The sequence below is a fragment of the Pantherophis guttatus genome, chromosome 18, assembly GCF_059756535.1.
Source record: "Pantherophis guttatus breed Tessera chromosome 18, ASM5975653v1, whole genome shotgun sequence".
NCBI classification, from domain to species: Eukaryota; Metazoa; Chordata; class Lepidosauria; order Squamata; family Colubridae; genus Pantherophis; species Pantherophis guttatus.
Window position 1 is genome coordinate 9,511,004 of NC_142080.1, and position 27,502 is coordinate 9,538,505.

Sequence of the window (27,502 nt, forward strand, 5' to 3'; positions counted from 1 at the left end):
GTTCATGCTTGGCTGGGGGAGATGGGATTTGTAGTCCAGTTCTGGAAGAGAATAGGTTGGAGGAAGCTGGAGTGCCTCTTTCCCAGGCACGCAAATCAGGAATCGAATCCAGAGCCTTCAAACTTCATTAAATCTCTAGATCAGAGATCTTCAAACTTGGCAGCTGGCTGGAGAATTCTGGGAGTTGAAGTCCACAAGTCTTAAAGCTGCCAAGTTTGAAGATCTCTGATCTAGATGGACTCAATCGGTGCAATAAACTTGCCTGGGGAAGTGATGGCTGCTCCGGCTGAAAGTTGACTCAGCCTTACGTCTTTCCGAGGTCTGTGAAATGAGGACCTTGATTGTTGGGCGTGATAACCTTAAAATTACAATAAGCTCAAGCAACAGATAGGGACAGACTTGGCGAAATGGGGAAATTTGCAGCTTTCTCTGGTAGGATATCAACTATTAAGATGAATATTTTGCCTAGAATTCTGTATTTATTCCAGACAAGTCCTTCCAATTAGATTGGGGAAAGAATTTTTTTGAAGATTTGAATAAAATGATGTTGAAATATATTTGGCAGGGAAAGGCGGCGAGGATAAAATTAAAAGTTGTTACCAGATGCTAGAATAAGAGGTTTATTCTAGCATCTTGTAACAATTTTTAATTTTATCCTCGCCGCCTTTCCCTGCCAAATATATTTGTTTTACCTAATTGGGGACTTTACTATCAAGCAACAAGCCTGATGTGGATTAAAGAATGGATAACAGAAATATTAGATAGGCTGACTCTTAAATGTCTTAGGGGCCGAAAAGCACTGTGAAGTGGGATTTAAGTCTTAAGCACTATTGCTCCATCGCTGGAGGTTTTGATTGGACAGCCAGTTGTCCAGAGTGCCATAAGGTCTCGTGCTTTTTTTTTATTTATTTGATTTATATGCCGCCCTTCTCCGGAGACTCAGGGCGGCTTACAATGCGTTGAGCAACAGCCTTCATCCTTTTGTATATTTATACAAAGTCAGCTTATTGCCCCCACAACTGGGTCCTCATTTCACCTACCTTAGAAAGGATGGAAGGCTGAGTCAACCTTGAGCCTTGGCGAGATTCAAACCAGCAGTAATTGCAGGCAGCTGTGTTAATGACAGGGTGCTTTAAACCACAGTATTACCAAGGCTAGAGCAGGGGGTTGGACTAGAAGACCTCCAAGGACCCCACCAACTCTTCTTCCGAAGGGTTTTCTGCCCAGACTAGTGGGTCAGACTAGAAGACCTCCAAGGTCCCTTTGTTATTCTAGGCAAGGCAAGAACGCTCCTGGCTTGGCTGGAAAAGCCCTCCAGAGCATTCTTCCCCCCCCTCGGCCGGGGGCGCTGCTCTTCCTTGCCCCCTTCCTCCTCCGCCCGAAACCGAGCTTGAGGTGGAGACCCCTCCCTTATTTCTTCCCGTTCATTTGAGGACAAGGGCGAGGCTGGCTTTGCGGCGGCCCCTTTAAGAGAGTCCCCGCCCACTTTGGAGGGAAGCCCGGAAGGAACGCCGGCCGGGTCACGTGACGGCGCTTTCGCAACCCCGCCAGTCGGGAAAAACATGCTGGCGGCGGCGGCGGCGGCGGCGGCTTCTTGGGCCGGCCTGGCTCTCCTCTGGGCGGCGGGCGGCTGCGCGGGGGAAGCGGCGGCGGGCGGCTACCGGAGGAGGGTAGGTGCCTGGACCGCGGGGAAGGGGAACCGTCGGGCGGGCTTTTTCCTCCCCAAGAAAGGCTCGCTGGTGGGAAGCCTTGAACGCGGTTTTGCTTGGCCGGGGTGGGGGGGTTGGACTAGATGACCTCCAAGGTACCTTCCAAACTCTTCTTAATCTGTCTGTCTTGGTTGCGAGGCAGGAAGAGGAGGAAAAGCGCTCTGTACATGCCCCGAGGGCGCTCTTGCCTTACTCCCAGTCTTAGGCGGGCAGGACATCCCTCGCTCTCCTCCCCTTAAAATGCGAATTACAGGTCGTCCTCGACTTACAACAACTCGTTTAGTGACCGTTGCAAGTTAACAAACGGGCACTGGGAAAAGTGGCTTTACATGGATGGCCATTTTTTTTTTCCACGTTTACGACCTTTGCCGCACCCATCCCCGTGATCAAAATTGAGACCCGCTCGTCAAGTTGATTCATACTTATGACGGTCGCAGTGTCCCCGGGGGCTCACGTGATTTCCCCCCTCTGGCTACCTTTTTTTGACCCTCAAAAGTCAGTGGGGAAGCTTGGGAGATTCACTTAACAACTTATCAACGCAAGTGTTTCGCCTAACGACTGTGTTAAGCAAGGTCTTAAAATGAGGACACAAACAAATGTCTCACTTTAACCACAGAAATTTTAGACTTGATTCTAGTCGCAAGTCGAGGACTGCCTGTAAACGATTCTGGAGGAGAGAAAGTGAAAGAGGAGGCTGGGACGGTGCGAAGGTTTAAGAGGCTGTTCACACAACTTTTACAACGCTGTGATCAGAGACGCTGGGCTGCTCGGGGTCAAGCATAAACCAAGTAACCCGGTTTGACGGGGCCTTAAAATATTTGAAACTTGTGATCAGTCCAAACCAGGATTCCTCAATCTTGGCCATTTTTAATAACTGTTGGATTTCAACTGCCAGAATTCCCCAACGAGCCCGATCAGAGTGTGAGAAAAGTGGGTGGGGTAGAAATCTTACCAAAAAAAAAAAGAAATATTGCCAAACCCAAAGACTATTAAATCAGGTTAAATCAACCTGGACAACTTTAAACCTGGCGGACTTCAACTCCCAGAATTCCCCAGCCAGCAGCAGGCTTAAAGTTGCCTGCTTAAAGGTTGGAGACCCTTGATCTAAAAGGAAATTCCTTCAGCTTTCTTTTTTTTCTTCTTCTTTTTTTTTAAAAATAATTTTTATTGAGTATTTTACATTTTAAAACGAAACACACAATAGCAAAAGAAGTCAAGAGACAAAAACACACATACACACATCAGACGTTAAAATACAATACTAACAACAGATACATACAATTTTACAACTTTCTGCATCGACTTTTGTCTTTCCTCTTCGCTTTTATCCTCCCGCTCCTTCTCTTTATTTTTAAATATTCATAATTAACTGTTTTTGTTAACAGGGTCATTATTTACATTTATATCCAGTATGTTAATATCAAATTTCACTTTATATTCTTATTTCTTAATTTGATTTCTGTTTTCCAACCATGTATAAAACCTATTCCACACTTTATAATAATCCGAGTCTTCTCTTTCTTTGATCTCCATCGTTAATTTAGCCATTTCAGCTTTCTATATAAGTGGATCAGGCCCCTTCTCCATCCCAAGGCTGTCCCAGCGTGTGAGTAAAGAAAAAGGATTATGGGAGCTGGAGTCCTCTCTGCTAGGAAGGCATCAAGTTGGCACAAGCTCTTCCATATGCTGTACTTAATTGTACAGTAGTGGCCAAAATGGTGGAAACCTTTTGGGAAAAATGTATTTTTGAGGTTTGATGGCTAATAACACCACTTTTCTTTTCTTTTTTTTTTTTTGGAGTTTCAAGATAATCCTATTCCACTACTGGAATGGCCTGGGAGTAGCCCAGAATTTAACCCAATTGAAAATCTATGGAGCCGACTGAAGAAACTGGTTAGTCAGAAGTGACCCAGCAATAAAACCCAGTTAATAGAAGCCATCATTCAATCTTGGTTTCGCATGAGAACAGCTGCAGAACTCAAAGACTTGGTTCCCTCCATAGGAAGACGTTGTAAGGCCGTCATTCATACTAAAGGTTACCCAACTAAGGATTAACTGACATGAGGATAATTTTTGTATATCTCATTTTTTCTACGTATTTCCCTTTTCTTCTTTATACTGTAACTGCTATTCTAATAGCAAACCCCTCATAAAAGTTATTGCATTACATTCTAGATTAAATTAACTTTCCATTGATAAATAATCTTATGGTACTACTCCAAAAAAAAGTGGTGTTATTAGCTAAGTTTTAGAAAACACACTTTTCCCAAAAGGTTTCCACAATTTTGGCCGCTACTGTATTTCCGTGGCTTTAAATCTGTACTTTACTAAACTTTATTCGATTTTTTAAAAATTGAATAATAGTTTGCGTAGCCCTCGTCCTCAACTCTGGACGGTTGACAGTCAAAAGGAAACAGCAAAAAAGGCAATGTTAAAACTATAAAACTAAGCACAGTAAAAAAGTATTAAAAACCACCAAACCCTGGAGCCAAGCCATACATTTGACGAGCAGTTATCTCTTCCCAGCTCTTGGGGAAAACCAAGTTCCCTTGATGAGCCTCGTGATTGTTTTTTTTAAAAATCCTGCCTTTATTATTTTGACAAATAACTCAAGGCAACGTATGTAGCTACTACTCCTTTTTCCTCCCCACAACCACAATCCTGTGAGGCGGGTTGGGCTGAGAGAGAGAGTATGAGCGGTCCAAATTTACCCAGGGATTTTCAGGAAGTTGCATTAAATTGTTGATTTTTAGTTAGCAATCAACCGACGGAACTGAAGTTGCCTTTGGAAGTTGTGGGAGCTTCATCCCTGGAAGCTTTCAAGAAGAGACAGGACTTCCACTAGTCAGAAATGGTGGACGGCAGTGATGGCAAACCTTTTCGGCACCGAGTGCCCAAACTGGAACATGCGTGCATTTGTGTATACATGTGCCCTCCAGAGAACCAGAAACACGAAGACTTAACTGGCTGGCTCGTGCGTGCCTTTTTTGGGGCTGTTTTTCAGGCCGTTTTCAAGCCATTTTTCAGCCCGTTTTCAGGCTGTTTTTCAGCGTGAAAAACGACCTGAAAATGGCCCGAAACCGGCTGAAAACCGGCCCCAAAACAGCCTGGAAACAGCCCAAAAAACGGCCTGGAAATGGCCTGGAAAAAGGCATGAAAATGGCCCAAAATGGCTGAAAACAGCCTGAAAAACAGCCTGAAAATGGCCCAGAAAAAGGCCCCAAAACAGCCCAAAAAATGGCCTGTTTTTTGGGCCATTTTCAAGCCATTTTTCAGCTTGTTTTCAGGCTGTTTTTCAGCATGAAAAACGGCTTGAAAATGGCCCAAAAACTGGCCTGAAACCAGCTGAAAACCGGCGCAAAAACAGCTTGGAAACAGCCTGGAAATGGCCTGGAAAAAGGCATGAAAACGGCCCAAAAATGGCTGAAAACAGCCCCAAAACAGCCTGAAAATGGCCCAGAAAAAGGCCCAAAAACAGCCCAAAAAACAGCCTGTTTTTTGGCTGTTTTCCGGCGCTCCAGCACTCGCGAAGCCCAGCTGGCCAGCGGGCATGTGTACACCAGAAACCAGAAAAGCAGCTGGCGATGGCACGTGTGCCCACAGAGAGGGCTGTGCGTGCCACCTCTGGCACGCGTGCCACCGGTTCACCATCACGGGTATATAGGGTCTCCTGTCTGAACGGGGCTGGACTAGAAGACCTCTAAGGTCCCTTCCAGCTCTATTCTGATTCTGATTCAGCCTTTTTGGGATAAGAAAGTGTGGGTGAGAGTTGCTGATGCTTAGGGTTCCTCTTTTCGTCTGACTCAGAGCAGAAGGAAAAAAAAATGCTGTTTCTGTATTTTCCTCCCGGAGTTCCAGAAATTAGAAAAATGAATCATGCGTTTTCTCTTTTCTTCAGAAACTTCACCAGCGAATGAAATATTGGTCTCAGTGGTTCCTCGTGTGACCCTTTTCTAATCCCCTTCCTTCTTTTTTTAACGTTTTCTATTTTGTAATGGATTTTATTGTTTTATCCAAGAATGAAATATATAAAAGAAAATAGGAAATTAGGGGAAGGAAAAAAGAGAGAAAGATAATGGAGGGTACAAGAGAAAAAAGAAAAAAAAAAGGCATTGACGTCCGACTCTTTTTAGCACGGTACAGTAGTCCTCGACTTACAAACAGCTCGCTAAGTGACCGAACTTACAACAGCACTGGAAAAAAAGTGACTTATGACCATTTTTCACACTCGCGACCGTTGCAGCGTCCCCAGTGATTTAAATTTGGATGCTTGACACAAATGACTCATGTTTATGACGGTGGCCATGTCCCCGAAGGGAGGGGTGTCACATAAACCCCCTTTTGCGACCTTCTGACGAGCAAAGTCAACGGGGAAAGCTGGATTCATTTAATAAACCTGTGACTCACTTAACCAACTGCAGTGGTTCGCTTAACAACTGCGTCAAGAAAAGTCGTAAAATGAGGTGGTAGTGGAAATCGCTCACCCACCCGCCCGCCCGCCCCGGCTCTATGCTGTTGTATTTATGCACGTTTTTGAGGCCGGGTGCACGTGCAAAGCGAGAGTACACGCAGCGAACCGGTGGTAACAAAATGTGAAACCCACTGCTGGTCGTAAGCCGAGAACTGTAGGTAAGGTAAGATACGACGTTTGGCTTTAGCTTTAGCCCCCTAGTTTACTAACCGCGATCCATGGCTTCGTGGCACCTGTTTGTGAAGTTAACTTGAGTTGTTGGTGCCAATCTCGTTGCAGGTCTCTCTGGAGTACAATCCAGGCTGGGCCAGCTCGGGTGTAAATCTTCTACACACTCGAGCGGTGGGCGTCAACGACACACTTCACTACATCTGGAGCACCATCGGGGTCCCCACGGTGTTGTTGGTGTATACCGCGAGCGACAACAGTTCCCTTCGTGTCAACTGGACCCGGCTTCTGTCCTCTTCTCCGGCTGGAGCCATCCGGATCGAACCGGCTGACAGTGTCTTGTATTCCACAGCGGTGGTCTTTCCAAGGGTGCGTCCGGCGGGGAGGGGGCCGAAGGATGGGGAGGAAGGCAAGGGGATACAGGTAGTCCTTGATTTACGAAGATTCGTTTAGTTACAGTGGCAGAGTGGTGCGGTGGCCTAGAGGTGGAGCTCTCGCCTCACAATCGGGAGGCTGTGAGTTCGATCTTAGGTAGAGGCAGATATTTCTCTCTCTGGGCACAATGAGAATATATATGCCGAACAAAACTCCGCACTGGCAACAGGGACGGCATCCGGCCATTAAACGCTCTGCTAGCTCCATTCAGCTGTCCAGACTCCACCCTGCAAGGGATTATGGGGTTGTTAAATGATGATGATTTAGTTACAGTGGCACTCAAAAGAGTGTCTTACAACCTGTCCTCGCAGTTATGACCGTTGCAGCATCCCTACGGTCACGGGATCAAAATTCAGACGCTTGGCAGCTGGCATGTAATCCTCGACTTACGGCCATGATTGAGCCTCGAATTTCCGTTGATAAATGAACAACAGGTAGTCCTCGACTTATGGCCACAATTAAGCCCCAAATTTCTGTGGTTAAGTGACTTTTCCCCCCTTTTACGACCATCCTTGCCTCAGTTGTTAAGTGAATCACTTTGGAAGCCATGAAAGGTCTCCTGGGAGATGCTCGAAGCAGGCTGGCCAATCTAGTGCTCCCAGATATCTAATCCTATACAGAGAGTCCTCAACTTTATGACCACAATCAAATCCAAAATTTATGTTGGTAAGCGAGACATTTGTTAAGGGAGTTTTGCCCCATTTTACGACCTTCCTGGCCACAGTTGTTAAGTGGATCATTGCATTTGTTAAGTTAGTTAACATGGTTGTTAAGTGAATCCGGCTTTCCCATTGAGTTGGCTTGTCAGTAGGGCGCCAAAACTGATCACATGATCCTGGGACACTGCAACCGTCATAAATACGAGTCAGTGGCCAAGCGTCTGAATTTTGATCACATGACCATGGGGGAATGCTGCAATGGTCGTTAAGTGTGAAAAACAATCTTTTTTTTCAGTGCTTGTTGTAACTTTGAACTTTGTCACTAAAGGAACTGTTATAATTCAAGGACTCCCTGTATTGCAGCTGTGGGAATACGACGGCAGCGACACGTCGAACCTCTCCCTGGTCAAGGCGTGGCAGATCTACCCCAGCTACAACCTGGCTAACTTCACCTGGGCCAGCCTGGATGGGCGGCTGAACGAAACGGCCCTCAGCGCCGACTTCCAAGGCTCCGGCCCCGAAGGCGCCTTCGGGAACGGAAGCGTCTCCTTCAAGGTAAATTGGGCTGGCTTTGTGTATGTTGTGTGATTGTGTGTGCAGAGGTTGTCTCCTTTTTTTGGAAATGACGGTTGAATGATAGGTAATCCTCGACTTAAAGGTGAAGGTTCCCCTCGCACATATGTGCTAGTCGTTCCTGACTCTAGGGGGCGGCGCTCATCTCCGTTTCAAAGCCGAGGAGCCAGCGCTGTCCGAAGACGTCTCCGTGGTCATGTGGCCGGCATGACTCAACGCCAAAGGCGCACGGAAAACGCTGTTCCCTTCCCACCAAAGATGGTCCCTATTTTTCTACTTGCATTTTTTAACCTGCTTTCGAACTGCTAGGTTGGCAGAAGCTGGGACAAGAAACGGGAGCTCACCCCGTTACGCAGCACTAGGGATTCGAACCGCTGAACTGCCGAAACCTTTCGATCGCCAAGCTCAGCGTCTTAGCCCCTGAGCCACCGCGTCCCTTACAATCATCGACTTACAACAGTTCATTTAGTGGACAGTCACTTCAATAGGAGTCAGCTGTGTGCTGCGGCAGCCAAAAAAGCCAACAGATGGATAGCAGCAAGATAGTACAGAGCCTTGATGGTACAGTGGTTTAGTGCACCCTGTTATTAACACAGCTGCTTGCAATTACTGCTGGTTCGAATCTCACCAGGCTCAAGGTTGACTCAGCCTTCCATCCTTTCTAAGGTAGGTAAATTGAGGACCCGGTTTGTGGGGGCAATAAGCTGACTTTGTATAAATATACAAAAGTATGAAGGCTATTGCTTAGCACATTGTAAGCCGCCCTGAATCTCCGGAGGAGGGCGGCATAGAAATCAAATTAAAAAAAAAAAAGATCACATAAAGTGGTAGATTGTACTGCTCTTTACGTGTAGTCTTCGACTTATTACAGTTCATTTAGTGACCATTCAAAGTTACGGCGGCACTGAAAAAAAAGCGACTTATGACCGTTTCCCCCCCACCCCCCCTTATGACCTTTGTAGCATGCCTGTGATCGTGTGATCGAAATTCGGACACAGTTGGCAACTGACTCATACTTATGACCGTTTTCTGTGCCCCATGGTCACACGATCCCCTTTTTGTCACTTCCTCACAAGCAAAGCTACATTCATTTAACCGGCTTACTAACTTACCAAAGTCAATGGGGAAGGCTAATCATGTAACTCACGTAACGACTGCCATGATTCACTTAACAATGGTGGCAGGGAAGGTTGTACAGTGGGGCAAAACTTACTCCACAAATGTCTCGCTTAGCAACGAAGATTTGGGGCTCCATTCTGGTCGTTAAGTCGAGGACTTACCTGCATTGAACCCTTCATGGCCAACCCCTAATAAACCAAGGTTAACGCTAACCAGGTTGGGAAGGAGGGAGGGAAGGGAAGGCTGGTGAGAATGTGGTCGGTGGGGGTCGCCATCCACCTGCCACCCCCTCTCTGTCCCCCCAGGTGACGGCGTACGAGTCGGACAATCGCGACGGGCCTCTCCCGCGCCTTCTGCACAGCGCCAACACCTCCAAGGTGGAATTCACCATGGAGAGGGTAGCGCCCCGGGGGAACCACTCCCGCTTTGCCCTGGAGATCCTGGCGGTCGAGGAGGGAAGCCGGGGGAAGCAGCTGCAGTCGGCCCGTTCCATCGATGACGAATACACCCCCACTATTTTTGAGGTATGGCCGCATCATCCGCTTTGCGTCCAGTCGAGCGTCTTTCTCTTGGGTTCTCGGGCCATCGTTTGGCCAACGGAGCCATTGCTGGCTGGATTCGCACGGGGCTCCAGGCTCAGAGGGCTCCTCCCCGAAGGAGGAAGGGGACAACTTGCCACGACCAACTCGCCGCAGCCGACTCGTAGTAGCCAACTCGTCGTGGTTCAATTCGCTGCGGGACAACAGTCACGCTAATATCGAAGAAACGGTGGGATAGAATCGTGAAAGAAAGGATGCCGAAAAGGAGGGACCAGAATGAAACGTAAATGACAAAAATTAAAATATTTTTAAATTTATTTTCAATTATTCAATTGAATTGTCGAGTTGTCCCACAGTGAGTTTGTCCTGTGGCAAGTTGGTCGTGGTGAGCTTAATTAAGGAGAAACTTCCTCACAGTGAGGACCAGTGGAACAGCTCGCCACCAGAAATCATGGGCACTCCATCAATGGAAGTTTTAAAGAAGAGACTAGAGACAGTCACTTATCTGAAATAGTATAGGTTCTCCTGCTAGAGAAGGGGCTGGACTAGAAGACCTCCAAGGTCCCTTCCAGCTCATTCTTTCAATTCTGTCCTGCGGTGAGTTGGCTGTGGGGAATTGTCTACAGTGAGTTGTAGACCTCTCCCGAAGCTGGAGTTTCTTGGTTGCTTTACATCATCATCATCTTTTAACAATCCCATATAATCCCTTGCGGGGTGGTATCTGGGGCAACTGAATGGAGGCGAGTGTTTTAATGGCCGGATGCTGTCCCTGTTGCCAGTACGGAGTTTTGTTCAGCAGATATATTCTCATTGAGAGAGAGAAATACCTGCCTCTACCTAGGATCGAACTCACAGTCTCCTGATTGTGAGGCGAGAGCTCCACCTTTAGGCCACCGCACCACTCTTTCTTGGTACATGGGGGGGACACAAAACAACCCCTCCCCCCCAAAAAAATGGAGGCTAACAATGGCGTCGCGTTCCCTTTTTCCTTTCCTCTCAGATGGCCCAGCTGATCTCCGAGCCCCACAACCACAGCTGGGGCTCCAGCTTCCTGCAGTGGAAGACGGCCGCCTACAGCTCTAAAACCCCCCATCGGGAAGACACCGTCCACTGTCAGTATTACCCCCTCCAGACGGTCCGCAACCTCAGTTCCGAGTTCAGGATTCTCCAGGCTTACTTCGGGGAGGACGTCGAGCGACGCTGTAGCCTGTCTGCCCTCAATATCTCCTTTGGCGGCGAGGACAATGAAGCCTACAAAGAAAAGGGCTACTTGAGCTGGTGAGGATCCCTTTATGGGGGTATTTTTTTGGGGGGGGGGCTTTGCCGGAAGCCAAGGGTGGGGTGTCTCCATTCATTGTTGTTGTAACTTTGAACGGTCCCTAAGTGAACCGTTGTAAGTCGAGGACTACCCCGTCAAGGACTCATTTTTGGCACTCGGTGCCGTCGTAACTTCAAACGGTCCCTAAGTGAACCATTGTAAGTTGAGGACTGCCCTGTCAAGGACTCATTTTGCATCTGGTGCCGTAACTTGAATGGTCCCTAAGCGAACCGTTGTTAAGTCGAGGACCACATTGTAAGAACTCATTTTTGCACTCGGTGCTGTTGTAACTTTGAACGGTCCCTAAGCGAACTGTTGTAAGTCGAGGATTACCCCGTCAAGGACTCATTTTTGCATTCGGTGCCGTCGTAACTGAACGGTCCCTAAGCGAACTGTTGTAAGTCAAGGACTACCCCGTCAAGGACTCATTTTTGCATAAACGAACCGTAAAGGATGACCTGCCATGACGCCTTTCCCAATTCCTCCGTCTCTTCCTTTCCAGGTCTGCCCTGGTGGGTTTCGGGGAGCCTCCGAGAGAGGGCCTCTCTTTGCTGGTCATCGGGATCCTCGCCGTGGCGCTGGGCACGCCGGCGGTGCTCCTCATCGTGGGCAGCCTGGCGGTGTTCACAAGGCAGCAGAAACCGTGTTCGGCGTACGAGCCGATCAACTGACGGGGGCAGCCCGAACTGGCCGTTTCTCCGGTGAGACGGAATTTACAAAAGCGGCCCCCCCGACTTTCCTTTTCTTTCCTTGGCAAAGGTGCCCATCTCAGCTGCCCCCGTGGGGTAGGGTTTATTTATTATTGTTTTGCCCTGAAAGGGGGGCAGGATTCATCTCAAAAAAAAAGAAAGAAATCAGGGTTTCGGAAAAGGGACATGCTCTCCGGACATCTTCTGCTTTGTCTCGACGACGTTTTGCGGATTTCTGGGACGACAGAAATTAAGGACACGACTTAACGGTTTAGTGCAGGGGTCTCTAACCTTGGCCGCTTTAAGACTTGTGGACTTCAACTCCCAGAGTTCCTGGGTGAGGAACTCTGGGAGTTGAAGTCCACAAGTCTTAAAGCGGCCAAGGTTAGAGACCCCTGGTTTAGTGGTTGGGAGGTGGGCAGCGCCCCTCACCCTACATGGAGCACGATTCTCAAATCTCTGGGGACTTTTGGGTTCTCACTTGTGTCAAAATGATGTTATTATTTTTTTTTGTTCTAAAAATGAAAGGATTGGAGAGCGGGAAAGCTCAGCCTTACGGCGGGGTCCCCGCTATACCGATTCTGCACCACGTCCGGAGTGTTTTTTTTTTGCCAAAAGATTGCCTTCTTTCGTGTGCCACCTTCGGAGGGAAACGAGCGACCTCCCTCTCTTGCTAATTCTGCTTTTCTTTCCTGCTCTCAAAGACCCAGAATGTTGAATTCATGTTTTCAATCATCATGTATATCTTTCCTTCCTTCCTTTCTTTCCTTCCCTTCCTCCCTCCATCCCTTTTTATTTCCTTCCTTCCCCTCCAATTCTTTTTCCTCCTCTCTTTTCTTCTTTTTCCTTCCCTCCCTCCATTTCCTACCTTCCTTCTCTCCCTCTTTCCTTCCTTTCTCTCCCTTTGTCCTCCAATTCTCCCTCCCTCCCTCTATCTTTCCCTTTTCTCTTTTTCTCCTTTACTTCCCTCCCTCCATTTCCTTCCTTTCTCCCCTTCTATTTTTTCCCTCCTTTTTTTCCTTTCCCTTTCTCCCTCTTTCCTTCCTTCCTTCTCTCCCTCACCTTCCCTCCTTCCCTTTCCTTTTTGTCTCCTTCCTTCCTTCCCTCCTTCCATTTCCTTCCTTTCTCCCCTTCTCCTATTTTTTCCTTCCTTCTTCCCCTTTCCCTTTTCTTTCTCCCTCTTTCTTTCATTCCTTCTCTCTCCCTCCTTTTCCCCTCCCTCCTTCCCTTTCCTTTTTGTCTCCTTCCTTCCTTCCCTCCCTCCATTTCCTTCCTTCCTTTCTCCCTTTCTCCTATTTTTTCCCTCCTTCTTCCCCTTTCCCTTTTCTTTCTCCCTCTTTCCTTCATTCCTTCTCTCCCTCCTTTCCCCCTCCAATTCTCCTCCCTCCTTCCCTTTCCTTTTTGTCTCCTTCCTTCCTTCCCTCCCTCCATTTCCTTCCTTCCTTTCTCCCCTTCTCCTATTTTTTCCCTCCTTCTTTCCCTTTCCCTTTTCTTTCTCCCTCTTTCCTTCGTTCCTTCCCTCTCCCTCCTCTTCCCCTCCAATTTTCCTTCCTTCCCTTCCTTTTTTTTCTCCTCCTTCCTTTCTCTCCCCTTCCCTCCAATTCTCCTCCTTCCCTATGTCTTTCCCTTTCTCCCTTCCTCCCTCCTTTCCATCCTTCCTTCCTTCCCTCCCTCCCTCTCTCTCTCTCTGGAGAGGATTTGTAGCCTTTGATTTTTCTTAAAAAGACACTGTCTTTTAGGTACTTCTCAGTTTTATGCCTGTTAAAACCACAGGAGCCCAGTTGGGAGAATGTGGTTGGCAGCTGTGTTTTTTTTTAAAAGCGTGGACCTGGATTAGCCCCTAATTAATTCTGAAAACCACGGGAACAGGCAAAATCGCACGCTGCCGTCAGATGCACGCGGGAAAAATGGATCACCTGTGCTTGGTGGTACCTGAAGAGCTGAAACGAATCAGAGCCTTGGACTTGCAGGGTAGATCTGTTGTAGAGATCTGGGCCAAGACTAAAAAATTGTGATTTTCTTTAAAAAAAAAAAACCAACTCTTTGAAAAGTTATCGAAGCCAAGCCTTGGCAAAGTTTTTGGAGCAAGCCTGCCTCTCCTTTGGGATTTCCAGATGTTGGGATGGGATTTCCCAGCATTCTTAGCAATCCTTGGCTTAGGAATGCTGGGAGTTGAAGTCTTCGGCCTTTTTTAAAGGGTTCTCTAGGTTGGGGAAAGCCAAGTCTAAATCAAAGTGTGGGAAGGGAGGCCAAGGAAGGCAGGAGAGTTTATGAGGCACTTCTAGGACCTGCCTGCCCCCTTCGTTTCCTGGGGGGGGGGTCTTCTCTGCTTTGGGGTGGGAGACTTTGGGGTCAAGTGGCCCCCAACATCCTTGCTGGGAGCGAAAAGCTTTTCGATTCATTGTGCAGCTGTGAGGGTATTGCTTTTCCACAAAGAGCCAATATCTAAAGCAGTGTTTCTCAACCTTGGAAGCTTGAAGATGGATGGACTTCAACTCCCAGAATCCCCCAGCCAGCGCTGCTGGCTGGGGGATTCTGGGAGTTGAAGTCCACCCATCTTCAAGCTTCCAAGGTTGAGAAACACTGATCTAAAGCATTGGCCCCTTTAAAAGGTGTGGTTTAAAGGGGTGTTGGCCCCTTTAAAAGGCGTGGCCTTCAACAAGCTGCCCAGGGAATTCTGGGGATTGTAGTCCACATCTCTTCAAAAGGAGCCAAGGTTGAGAAACACTGCATTGTGGGGGGGATTTCTGGTAGAATGGGGGCCTCGTAGGCCGCTCACTGCTGCTTTGCCTTTCAGGGACCAATTAAAAGGGAGATTTTGCAACACAAGCTTGACTGTGGCGGTCGTCTGTTCGAATTCAAGTTTCCGTCTCCGGAGGTTTCCTTAACAGGTTATCCAGGGCTCTGGATTTGCCTTTTCAGGATCAGAGAGGAATGTCTAAGCCAGTGGTTCCCAACCTTTTTTTGGCCATGCCCCACCTAAGCATCTCTAAAATCCTAGTCATGCCCCCCCATGACATATAATTCTTCGAGTCTTGTCTATGCATATATTAAAAAGTGTTGCTCAGGTCTAGAGCCATGATGGCAAACCTATGGCACACGTGTCACAGGTGGCACGCGTAGCCATATCCATGGGCACACGAGCTCAGCTGATTTTCGGGCCTTCTGGGCCCACCAGAAGTAGGGAAACAGGCTGTTTCCTGCCTCCAGAGGACCTGGGGGGGTGGGGAAGGGCCATTTTTCTCTCTTCCCAGCCTCCAGAACCTTTCTAGGAGTCTGGGGAGGGCGAAAACGGCCTTCCCCAGCCCCGGAGGCCAGAAACAGCCTGTTTGCTCACTTCCGGTGGGACCAGAAGTGGGCAAATGGGCCGCTTTTGCCCTCCCCAGACTCCTAGAAAGACTTTGGAGGCTGGGGAGAGCAAAAAATGGGACTTCCGGTCCCACCGGAAGTTGGCAAATGGGCTGTTTTCGGCCTCCAGGGGGGTGGGGAAGGCCGTTTTCACCCTCCACAGTCTCCTAAAAAGGCTGGGGAAAGCAAAAAACAGACCTACTGTGCCAGGAGCGGAGGGAGTGTGTGGGGGGCAGGGCGCATAGAGTTATGATGTGTCTCAGCTGATCGGGAGGAAATGGGGATTTTGCAATATCCTTCCCCTGCCGTGCCCACCAAGCCACACCCATAGAACCGGTAGTAAAATAATTTGAAAACCAACATACATGTGGCTCGCTGCATTAGCTTAGCACGTTTTCCAATCTTGGCAGCTCGAAGATGGGTGGACTTCAACTCCCAGAATTCCCCAGCCAGTACCACGCAGTTCCTAAAGAAACACTCACCCTTCTTCTCCTTCCCCTATACAAGGAACTGAGGGTTTAGCGGGGCTGTTCAAAAATTTGATTTTTCCATGCACCAAGAAGTGTTATGACTTCTTCTTTGGATAAAAAATAGGGGGACGGAACAAAATCAGTTATCTCACTTCCACTAAAATCAGAGGTCTTCAAACTGGGCAGCTTTGAAGACTTGTGGACTTCAACTCCCAGAATGCTCCAGCATAGCTGGCTGGAGAATTCTGGGGGTTGAAGTCCACAAGTCTTCAAAGCTGCCCAGATTAACCTCTGCGTTAATCTGAGATTGTTGGACTTCTCTCCATTGTCGTTGGCTGCGAAGCTGTGGGAGCTGCACGACGTTTGTGGGTATTTTTCCTCTCCGTTGGGTGGAAATTTACCAGCCTCGGATGCCCACCTCTTGTGTGCCGCAGCCCTGTGGGATCACACACACACACTTCCTTCCACTCCCCTTGGCCAGCCTTCGCGGTGTGCTTTTCACACCAGTTGTGTCTCCTTCAATTTTGTCCCAGCAAAATTTGCAAGCTCTAGAAATTGCTGCTGTTACCTGGGAGACCATGAAGGCTGCCTACATATTTATGTCTAGTTTAATGAAAAGGAGGACTAGGGGGTGACATGGTTGCAATGTCCCATTATCTCAGGGGCTGCCCCAAAGAAAATGGGGGGGGGGCTCAATTCTCCAAAGCACCTGAGGGTAGAACAAGAAGCAACGGTTGGAAACTAATCGAGGAGAGAAGCAACTTAGAAACAAGGAGAAATTTCCTGACAGTGAGAACAATTAACCAGTGGAACAGCCTGCCACCAGAAATTGTGAATGCTCCCACACTGGAAGTTTTTAAGAAGAGATTGGACCAGAGGTGGGTTTCAGCAGGTTCTGACCAGTTCTGGAGAACCGGTAGCAGAAATTTTTGAGTAGGTCCGAGAACTGGTAGTAAAAATTCTGCGTGGCCCTGCTCCCATCTATTCTCTGCCTCCCAAGTCCCAGCTGATTAGAGGAAATGGGGATTTTGCAGTATCCTTCCCCCTGGAGTGGGGAGGGAATGGGGGTTTTGCAGTATCCTTCCCCCTGGAGTGGGGAGGGAATGGGGATTTTGCAGTATCCTTCCCCTGCCACGTCCACCAAGCCACGCCCACAGAACCGGTAGTAAAAAAAATTTGAAACCCACCACTGAATTTGGACAACCGTTTGTCTGAAATGGTATAGGGTTTCCTGCAGTGGTGGGTTTCAAAATTTTTTTACTACTGGTTCTGTGGGCGTGGCTTGGTGGACGTGGCAGGGGAAGGATACTGCAAAATCCCCATTCTCACCCCACTCCTGGGGGAAGGATACTGCAAAACCCCCATTCCCACCCCACTCCAGGGGGAAGGATACTGCAAAACCCCCATTCCCACCCCACTCCTGGGGGAAGGATACTGCAAAACTCCCATTCCCACCCCACTCCTGGGGGAAGGATACTGCAAAACCCCCATTCCCACCCCACTCCTGGGGGAAGGATATTGCAAAACCCCCATTCCCACTCCAGGAAGGATACTGCAAAACCCCCATTCCCACCCCACTCCAGGGGGAAGGATACTGCAAAACCCCCATTCCCACCCCACTCCAGGGAGAAGGATACTGCAAAACCCCCATTCCCACCCCACTCCAGGGGGAAGGATATTGCAAAATCCCCATTCCCATCCCACTCTGGGGCCAGCCAGAGGTGGTATTTGCCGATTCTCCAAACCAGAAAATCCTTTTGACATCTCTCTCTCCCTCCCTCCCTCTCTCTCTGTATCTCTCTGTCTCTGCCACTTCTCCCATCACCCGCCGTCGCCCTTACCTTCTCAGGCCAGGCGAGGAGTGACTGGGAGGGGAAGGCGAGGGGTGGGATCACCGGACAGGGAGCCACAGCAGAGGGCCCAAAGAGCCACATTCGGCTCCGGAGCTGCAGGTTGCTGACACCTGTCGTAGCTCATCTAGTCCAACCCCCACCGAAGCATGAACATGGCAGTTTGTGTCTTTTGGCTATAAAAATGCATATATATTTTTTCCAAAATTAAAAAATACTTCGCTTTGCCAAATCTAGTGAGCAGGAGACCGAATCTGTAGCTCCTCTCTAAATTCCACAGTTTTAAACAAACATATGGTAAGAACAGCTGAAAACGCATCGCCCGTTCTGCCTTCCCTCCTACACTTGTACCTCTTATAAAAAAGGGGAATTATGCAGGGCTGGAACTGAGATTGGGTGTGATGGACAGCTTTCCAAAGAGCTAAAAGCCTGGTGCCTTCTTATCTGAGAACTTAATTGAAGAAAGCATGCTGGGCACAGACTGGGTTGCCTGCTGGCATGTACAGTACATTTTTTGCCCTGGAGTCAGCTCTCTTTATTTATTTTTTCCCCCCTCAACCAACCTAATAATTTCTTCAGTCCCTTGCAGAGTCTCCAAAAGAAATTTATTCATGTTTAGGAGAGGGAGGAAGAAGAGGCAATCGCTGTATTTACAACAACAACAACAACAAAATTATTTGGCTGCAAAGTGAGAAGGTTATGTATAAATATCTGTATCTCTGGGTATATACAAACGAGGAAAAATATCAGACTTTTTTTCTCCGTTTCACATTCTTGGACCCTTGCAAGATGTCACCCTGGGTTGAGGGCAGGGATGGGCCTGAAAAACTTTAGCAAGGGGTTTTCTCTGCCTGGTTGCCGGGTGAGCGTGGCCTACTCGGCCTCCTGCACCACAGTGGTGGTGGTGGGTGTTTTTGTCCTCCCCAGGCTCCGGAGGCTTTTCTCGAGCCTCCGGGAGGGTGAAAACAGCCTCCCCAGGCTCTGGAAGCCCTCTGGAGGCCAGAAACAGGCCCAAACTTCCGATAGGCCCATTTTTCACCCTCCCCGAGCCTCAGTGCGTGCCCTGCACTTACCTGCATCCAAAACGGGCCGTGTGGGGACTCCTGGGAGGGGCAAGGCAGGGTGGGCAGGGCCAGCCAGGAATGGGATTTGGGGGTTCTCAGAACTGCACCGAATCTTAGCTAGAGGTTCTCCCGAACTGCCAAAAGCCCACCCCTGGTTGAAGGGATAGATGGGGAAACGCGTCAAATTTCCGAGCTGACAAGAATAGCCAGGAACATTCCAGAAGATGGGCTTAAGATGCAGCAGGGGATGAAGAGATTGTCAAGAAGATATTAGATTGTGCGGAAAGAGATTGACATTGAAAATTAAAACAGAAAGAAGATGCAGATTTATTATCAAACATGGAAGCTATTTTACCAGCGGCTGGGGAAAAAAAGAGGTGGAGATGAAGAATGTAAATTTATAATGATATAAAGCAATAATTACTAGGGACGCGGTGGCTCAGTGGCTATGACACTGAGTTTGTCGATCGAAAGGTCGGCAGTTCAGCGGTTTGAATCCCTCGTGCCGCGGAACAGGATGAGCTCCCGTTACTTGTCCCGGCTTCTGCCAACCTAGCAGTTCGAAAGCACGTAAAAAATGCAAGTAGAAAAATAGGGACCACCTTTGATGGGAAGGGAACAGCGTTTTCCGTGCGCCTTTGGCATTGAGTCATGCCGGCCACATGACCACGGAGACGTCTTCGGACAGCGCTGGCTCTTTGGCTTTGAAACGGAGATGAGCACCGCCCCCTAGAGTCAGGAACGACTAGCACATATGTGCGAGGGGAACCTTTACCTTTACCTAAAGCAATAATTACCCAGACAACACGATATTCATTAAGCACTAAGAAATGTATTTAATAAAAATCCAATTTAAAAAAAAAAATACAGAAGGATCTGGACAGATTTGAACATGGGGCACTATCTACCAAAATGAAATTCAATGTAGAGAAGGTTGAAGGTTCCACATTTAGGCAAGAAAAAACCAAATGCACAGTATAGCATAGGTGGTACCTGGCTCAATAGTGGTAACTGTGAGAAGGATCTTGGAGTCCTAGTGGACAACCATTTAAATAGGAGCCAGCCGTGTGTTGCAGCTGCCAAAAAAGCCAACACAGTTCTAGGCTGCATAAATAGAGGGATAGAATCAAGATCACGCAAAGGGTTAATACCGCTTTATAATGCCTTAGTAAGGCCACACTTGGAATCCTGCATGCAGTTTTGGTCGCCACGATGTAAAAAAGATGTGGAGACTCTAGAAAGAGTGCAGAGAAGAGCAACCAAGAGGATCAGGGGACTGGAGGCTAAAACATACGAAGAACGGTTGCAGGAACTGGGTATGTCTACTTTAATGGAAAGAAGGACCAAGGGAGACATGATAGCAGTGTTCCGATATCTCAGGGGCTGCCCCAAAGAAGAGGGAGTCAAGCTATTCTCCAAAGCCCCCGAAGCCAAAACAAGAAGCAACGGATGGAAAACTAATCACGGAGAAAAGCAAACTGGAATTAAGGAGAAAAATTCCTGACCGTGAGAACAGTCAACCAGTGGAACAAGAAATGATGAATGCTCCAACACTGGAAGTTTTTAAAGAAGATTAGACAACCATTTGTCTAATCTGAAATGGTGTAAAGTTCTTTCCTGCCCGAGCAGGGAGTTTGGACTAGAAGACAACTAAGATCCTTTCCAACTCTTGTCATTTTCTGTCTGGATCGCCAGGTTACTAAAACGCAAGGATCTTCGCCTGTAGACGTTTTTCCCTAGAGACAGATTGTGCTGCTAAGATCGAAAGATTTTTACTATTTCTCACTTGTTTCCCAGGGCAATCAAGGAAGAACATTTCAAACTGTGCCGAGTGGCCAGTACATCACGTACGTGTTTCCTTGCTTCCTTCTGTAAAAATTATTTTTTTAAAAAAATCTGACGTTCCGCGAGAAGGAATCCCTGTTGAGGTTAACAAAGCCATCCTCACAATCTTGCTATATGTTAACATTTGCTCTTAGTTTTCCCGCCCAGCCAAGCTTCATTCAGTCCGTCCTTCTTCGCCCAAAGATGGCCGACACGCTGCGGATAATCTCCCGGATTCCCACCGTTTTCTTAGCGAACCTCTTCGAGTCCTGCACCATGTTGAGAAGTTCATGGAAGACCACCGAAGAACCGTGGTAGGTCTCGGCGGTGGAAATTTCAAAAAAGCCAGAGTTGGTGGACAGGGCCAAAAGCCGGCCTTCCTCGCTGGATACGGCCCGCTGGTGCGCCAAGTCTCGTTTGTTGCCCACCAAAACGATGGGCACCTTTCCCGCCCCGTTCCTCCTCTTTGAACGTCGGAGCCAATGGAGCTGACGACGGGCGAAAGCGAAACTGGCTCGGTCGCAGATGCTGTAGACGATAATGAAACCGTCGGCCCAGTGAAGCTGTTTCTCGTTCAGGTAGCTCTGGAGGTTGGCCACCTACGGAGAAGAATCACAGAAGAGCTTATTAAAGGATGAGGATTGCAAAAGCGGCAGCCTATTTAATTCAACCACAAAATCGCCCGGGGCCAAAATTGAGAAATTACCACGGGATTCAGAACTGGAAATCCTAGTCCTCCTAGGGCCATGATGGCGAACAGAGGTGGCACACGGAGCCATATCTATGGGCACGCGAGCGTTGCCGTAGCTCAGCTCCAGCACGCATGTGCACGCTGGTAACTGACTTTCGGGCCTTCAGGGCCCACCGGAAGTTGGGAAACTGGCCTCCGGAGGACCTACAGGGAGGTGGGGAAGGCCGTTTTTGCCCTCCCCAGGCTCCTAGAAAGACTCTGGAACCTGGAGAGCGAGAAACATCTGTTTTTATAGTGCGGTGACCAAAACTGGATGCAGTAGATTCCTACAATGAGTGAGGGTGTGTGGCTCCCAAATACCCCTTCCCAAATCTAAGCATCAAGGGCCTAATGTAACTAAGAAGGAGATGGTCCTGTGGACTGGATAGGATTGTCAGTGTGTGTGCAAATGAGGACGTGATGCTTACCTGGGGGCAGGCCGAGTCCCAGATATTAAACGATGCTCTCTGGCCGGCCATCTTCACGTTGTGATTATAAATGGATTCTGGAGGTAAGAAATAAAATTAAAAAACAAAACAGTAGGTGACGAAGGGAGGAAGGACAGCAAAGAAAGAAGGGAAGGAAATGAGAAAGAATGGAGAGGTGCCACAGGAATGAAGAGAGTCACTTACCAATATTCCCGTATTCACCAATGAATCTTCGGGTCAGAAACCGGACAGTCAAAGCTGGAACGAAAGAGGAAACTGGTGTCATGGCTGCAACTCTCCCGTTCGAGCTTCATGAGGTGACAGCCTGACATTAGCAACGGGGAGGGTGGGGGGGAAGTCTTGCCTTCTGGTGCTTTGGACCCCTCTTCTTTGTGGCAGCCCCTCAATAAACAAGCTGCTATCGTGTCGTTCCTAGTCCTTCTTTTCTCTAGATCAGAGGTGTCAAACTTAAGGGTTGCAGGTCGGATCCAGCCTGCGGGGTGTTTATATCCAGCCTGGAAATAGCGAAGGATCGGCCCACAGCGCCTCTGGCAGCCAAAATGGGGCATGGGCGGGTTACAAATCCCGCTGCTACAGGTTCGCTCGTGCGAGTGTGTGCGCTCGCGTGTGGCACTTCTGCGCATTTGCAGAAGCGTCCGGGCGGGTGGGTGGAGTCTCCCACCGCCGCTACCAGTTCGCCTGATATGATACGAACTGGTAGCAACCCACCACAGGGCCTTCACGCCTTGTTTTGCGCTGGTAGGGTGCTGCAGGTGGCCGTGCAGGCCGAAAATGGGGCGCAAGGGGGCCTCGCGTGGCTCCCCCGTGCCCGTTTTGGCCGGCAGGGTGCTGCAGGAGGCCGTGCAGGTTGAAAATGGGGCACGGGGGATTCATGTGACACCCCCCCCCGCATCCCATTTTGGCCGGCAGGGTGCTGCAGGAGATGTCTGTCCCATCTCCCCTTCCCCCCCACCGGCCGGAGAGAACTACAATGCTGATTCGGCCCTCAAAGAAATCCAGTTTGATACCCCTGCTCTAGATGAACCATACCAAATTCTGGGTCAGGATAGATTAAAAAAAATTGATGGATTTTTTTTTTTTAAAAAACAGATTTTTAAAAATTTAAATCGGCCTTTTCTGATTTAAATCAAATTTATTTTAATCAAATGCTTTTGGAGTAAAAAAAAATCTATCTAAAGATAGTTTTCTGTTCAAGATATATTCATAATTTAGTTTATTCAGCATGAAATGGAGCTTAGTTATGTCGCACGAAAGGCTGTATATTCTGAATATCGGATGAGTCAACGGCGGGACAGAGACGACAGCTGCTCGTTAAAAATTCTGATTTAAATCGAGTCGATTTAAATCAAGCCTTTTTAACTAGCGATTTAAATCATGATTTCAATCGACTTGATTTAAATCAAATCCACCCTGTTCTGGATTTTTTTTAAAACTGATAAAAATTGGGTAAAAGTACACCATTCTGGGTAAAAAAAAAAAAATTAAAAATGGATAAAAATACCCAGTTTTGGGTTTAAAAGAAGAAAAAAAAAAACTGATCAGGGCTTGGTTTTATTTTATTTTTTTTCTTTTTGCTTACTGCAATGAGGCATCCATTCATGGACGCCCCCAACAGAATGACTCATAATTCAGCATTTAAATCAGCTGGGTTCCAGAAGGCTTGTATGGCTTAATTTAGTTAGATTCCCACCAGGTCTATACAAGGCAAACCGTACCTCTTAACTCTCAGGGAGCTTGGTTAAAACATATCACCCAGGTAACCTTTGAGTAGGTGACGGACCAGAACTGAAAAATCAAAATTGTAGCTCAATCTTTCACTTAGCAACCCATCTTTACGCATGGAAACCGTTCTTTGGGGTATAGGTGCTTTCCTGGAAAACCCAAAATCTCCCTGTCTTCAGGCATTTACTAACAAGATCGGAGGAAATGAAAAAGCAGGTTTTTTTTAAAAAAAACAACCAACCAGCCATGGAATGCAGGTAGTCCTGGACTTACGACCACAATTCAGCCCGAAATTTTCCGTTGTGAAGGGAGGCATTCCTTAAACGAGTTCCGTTCCGTTTTTACGACCTTCCTTTGCCGCAACTGTTCAGCGAATGGCTGCCATTGTTAAGTTAGTACCGTGTTTCCCCGAAAATAAGAACCTGTCTTATATTTTTTTGAACCCTGAAATAAGCACTTGGCCTTACTGTCATGTGCTCAAAAGCCCGATTGGGCTTATTATCGGGGGATGTCTTATTTTGGGGAAAACAGGGTATCTATATCTATCTATCTATCTATCTATCTATCTATCTATCTATCTATCTATCTATCTATCTATCTATCTATCTATCTTTCTCTCCCTCTAATCCATCTGTCTGTCTGTCTATCTACCTACCTACCTACTCTCCCTCTAATCCGTCTGTCCGTCTGTCTATCTATCTATCCTCTCTCCCTCTAATCCATCTGTCTGTCTATCTATCAACCTATCTACTCTCCCTCTAATCCTTGTCTGTCTGTCTGTCTATCTATTTACCTACCTACCTACTCTCCCTCTAATCCGTCTGTCCGTCTATCTCTTCTCTCCCTCTAATCCGTCTGTCTGTCTATCTATCATCTATCTATCTATCCTCTCTCCCTCTAATCCATCTGTCTGTCTATCTACCTACCTACCTACTCTCCCTCTAATCCGTCTGTCCGTCTGTCTATCTATCTATCTATCCTCTCTCCCTCTAATCCATCTGTCTGTCTATCTATCAACCTATCTACTCTCCCTCTAATCCTTGTCTGTCTGTCTGTCTATCTATTTACCTACCTACCTACTCTCCCTCTAATCCGTCTGTCCGTCTATCTCTTCTCTCCCTCTAATCCGTCTGTCTGTCTATCTATCATCTATCTATCCTCTCTCCCTCTAATCCATCTGTCTGTCTATCTACCTACCTACCTACTCTCCCTCTAATCCGTCTGTCCGTCTGTCTATCTATCTATCTATCCTCTCTCCCTCTAATCCATCTGTCTATCTATCAACCTATCTACTCTCCCTCTAATCCTTGTCTGTCTGTCTGTCTGTCTATCTATTTACCTAACTACCTACTCTCCCTCTAATCCGTCTGTCCGTCTATCTCTTCTCTCCCTCTAATCCGTCTGTCTGTCTGTCTATCTATCATCTATCTATCTATCTATCTATCTATCTATCTATCTATCTATCTATCTATCTATCATCTATCTACCTATATCTATCTTCTCTCCCTCTAATCCATCTGTCTGTCTGTCTATCTACCTACCTATCTACCATGTTCCCCTGAAAATAAGACCCTGTCTTATATTTTTTTGAGCCCCAAAATAAGCGCTTGGGCCTTATTTTCAGGGAGGTCTTATTATTTTGGGGCGCGTGGAGCAAGACGGGGCTCCTCTTGCCTTCTTACCTGATTTCCAGCTCTGCATTTAAATATTTTCGGGGAGGGCTTATTTTCAGGGGAGTGGGTTATTTTAGCACATGCGCTCAAAAGCCCGATTGGGCTTATTATCAGGGGAGGTCTTATTTTGGGGAAAACAGGGTAAATACGGTTCTTAAGTGAATCCAGCTTTCCCCCGTGGACTTTGTCAGAAGGCCGCAAAAAAAGGGGATCAAATATGACCCCCGGGGACACTGCACAACCGTCATAAATACGAGTCCAGTTGCCAAGCGTCTGAATTTTGATCACGGGACCATGGGGATGGTGCAACGGTTGTAAGAGTGAAAAAAGGTCATAAGTCCGTTTTTTTCCTTTGCCGTTGTAACTTTGGTCACTAAATGAACTGTTGTAAGTCAAGGACAACTTGTAGTGGCACAAATCTTGCTCCTTTCTCTCCTCTCAGCTTTATTCCAAGGGATTCAAGTCAGTCATCTGGGACAGCCTGTCCCCCGGGGGGTTTTTTGCCCTTACATACCACAACCCTGTAAGGTAGGCAGGAAAGCGAGATAAAAGGTCCTCCTGCCACCCACTGAGATGCCTTCTGCAACCTCGGCCTTGACACGATGCCCCACAAGTCAGGGTTTATACAACCCATTTTTGGCTTCATAAATAGAGGCATAGAATCAACATCACGTAAAATATTAGTACCGCTTTATAAAGCCTTAGTAAGGGCCACAGCTGGAATCCTGCGTCCAGTTTTGGTCCCCACATTACAAAAAAAAGAGGTTGAGACTTTGGAAAAAGTCCAAAATGAGCAAAACTGAGATGATTAGGGGACTGGAGGTTAAAACATACAAAGAACGGTTGCAGGATTTGGGTATGTTTAATCTAGAGAAGGTGGCTCAGTGGCTATGACACTGAGCTTGTCGATCGAAAGGTCGGCAGTTCAGCGGTTCGAATCCCTAGTGCCGCGTAATGGGGTGAGCTCCCGTGACTTGTCCCAGCTTCTGCCAACCTAGCAGTTCGAAAGCAGGTAAAAAAATGCAAGTAGAAAAATAGGGACCACCTTTGGTGGGAAGGGAACAGCATTTTCCGTGAGCCTTTGGCGTTGAGTCATGCCGGCCACATGACCACGGAGACGTCTTCGGACAGCGCTGGCTCTTCGGCTTTGAAACGGAGATGAGCAGCGCCCCCTAGAGTCAGGAACGACTAGCACGTATGCGCGAGGGGAACCTTTACCTTTACCTTTAGTCTAGAGAATGATTAGTAGTCTTCCAACATTTGAGGGGCTGCCACAAAGAGGAGGGGGGTCTCCTCTCTCTCCGAAGCACCCAGAATGCAGGACAAGAAACAATGGATGGAAACTAATCAAGGAGAGAAGCAACCTGGAATGAAGGAGAAACTTCCTGATAGGGAGAACAATTAGCCAGTGGAACAGCGTGTCACCAGGAGTTGTGAGCGCTCCAACCCTGAAGACTTTAAAGAAGAGATTGGACAGCCGTTAGTGTGGGATAGTCTGGGATGTCGTGCTTAGTTAGGGGGCTGGACTAGAAGACCTCCCAAGGTTCCTTCCACCTCTCTTATTCTGTTAATTAACCAGTGGAACAGCTTGCCACCAGAAGCCGTGGGTGCCTCCATCACTGGACGTTTTTAAGGACAGACTGCCTGAAATGGTAGAGGGTCCGTTACTTGAGCCAGGGGGCTGGACTAGATGACCTCTAAGGTCCCTTCCAACTTTTATTCCGAGGAGAGAAGGGTCTCCTGCTTGAGGCAGGGGGTTGGACTAGAAGACCTCCAAGGTCCCTTCCAGCTCTATTCTGACTGATTGATTGATTGATTGATTGAAATGATCTAGGGTCTCCTCCTTGAGCCGGGGGGGGGGGGGCTGGACTAGATGACCTCCAAGGTCCCTTTTCCAGCTCTGTTCTGACCGATGGGTTCCCACCCCAGGGAAGACATGCGGTCCCAGTGGCATTCCCACGCTGGCTGGGGAGGATGGTCCTTGTAGTCTGAGCGCGCACGGCTCAGGTTAAGGGAAAGTGCCGTCCGCAGAAACGAGCTCAGCTGCCCCGTGGAGCAGCTCCGGCGCCGGGCTAAGAGATCGCTCCGGAGCTGCGGAGGCAACTTACCCGATTTCCCCACTTTCTCCGCCCCGATGACCAGGACGTTGGCTTCCAGTTTGGGCAAGGTCCCTCCGGGCATCTTCCCGGCTTGTCGGAAAGCCGTCTTCAGTTGCACCAACATGGCAAAGCGGGCGAGAGAAGCGGAGGCGGCGGAGGAGGAGGAGGAGGAGAAGCGCACCTGACGACGCCACCTGCTGCCCGGCGACTCTGGCTGTGCACGCGGAGCCGGCCGGGCTTTTTATACCGGGGGAGGAGCCTCCGGCCAGAGTGGGCGGAGACGGCCACGCCCCTCGTCAAGCGGCAGCACGTGAGCCAAGCAGAAATTGGCGGGAACGGGGGGGGGGGCGGTTGGCTGAGGCGCTGCTGCGGGGTGTGGGTGTGAGGGAGTGTGGGAGAGGGAGAAAGAAGGAAAGAGAGAGAGAGAGGAGAAGAGAGAGGGAGAGGGAGAAAGGGGGAGGGAGAAAGAGGGAAAGAGAGAGAGAGAGGAGAAGAGAGAGGGAGAGGGAGAAAGGGGGAGGGAGAAAGAGGGAAAGAGAGAGAGAGAGGAGAAGGGAGAGGGAGAAAGGGGGAGGGAGAAAGAGGGAAAGAGA

The 27,502-nt window shown here is 48.2% G+C and overlaps 2 protein-coding genes across 2 annotated transcripts; one reads left to right on the forward strand and one right to left on the reverse strand.

The window, feature by feature from the left end:
* The first annotated feature begins 1,527 nt into the window (after nt 1–1,527).
* GLMP (glycosylated lysosomal membrane protein) lies at nt 1,528–11,863 on the forward strand. Its single transcript, XM_087881220.1, has 6 exons — nt 1,528–1,670; nt 6,460–6,717; nt 7,806–7,997; nt 9,440–9,658; nt 10,674–10,951; nt 11,494–11,863. Exons 1-6 carry the CDS (start codon nt 1,563–1,565, stop codon nt 11,660–11,662), a joined length of 1,224 nt encoding a protein of 407 aa, XP_087737346.1. The 5' UTR covers nt 1,528–1,562; the 3' UTR covers nt 11,663–11,863.
* Nucleotides 11,864–17,934: 6,071 nt separating this feature from the next.
* Nucleotides 17,935–27,120, reverse strand: LOC117671337 (ras-related and estrogen-regulated growth inhibitor-like protein A). The gene is made up of 4 exons (XM_034427212.3): nt 26,919–27,120; nt 21,599–21,652; nt 21,395–21,471; nt 17,935–20,835 (listed from the first exon to the last, which is right to left on the reverse strand). Exons 1-4 carry the CDS (start codon nt 27,031–27,033, stop codon nt 20,416–20,418), a joined length of 666 nt encoding a protein of 221 aa, XP_034283103.3. The 5' UTR covers nt 27,034–27,120; the 3' UTR covers nt 17,935–20,415.
* Nucleotides 27,121–27,502: the final 382 nt, after the last annotated feature.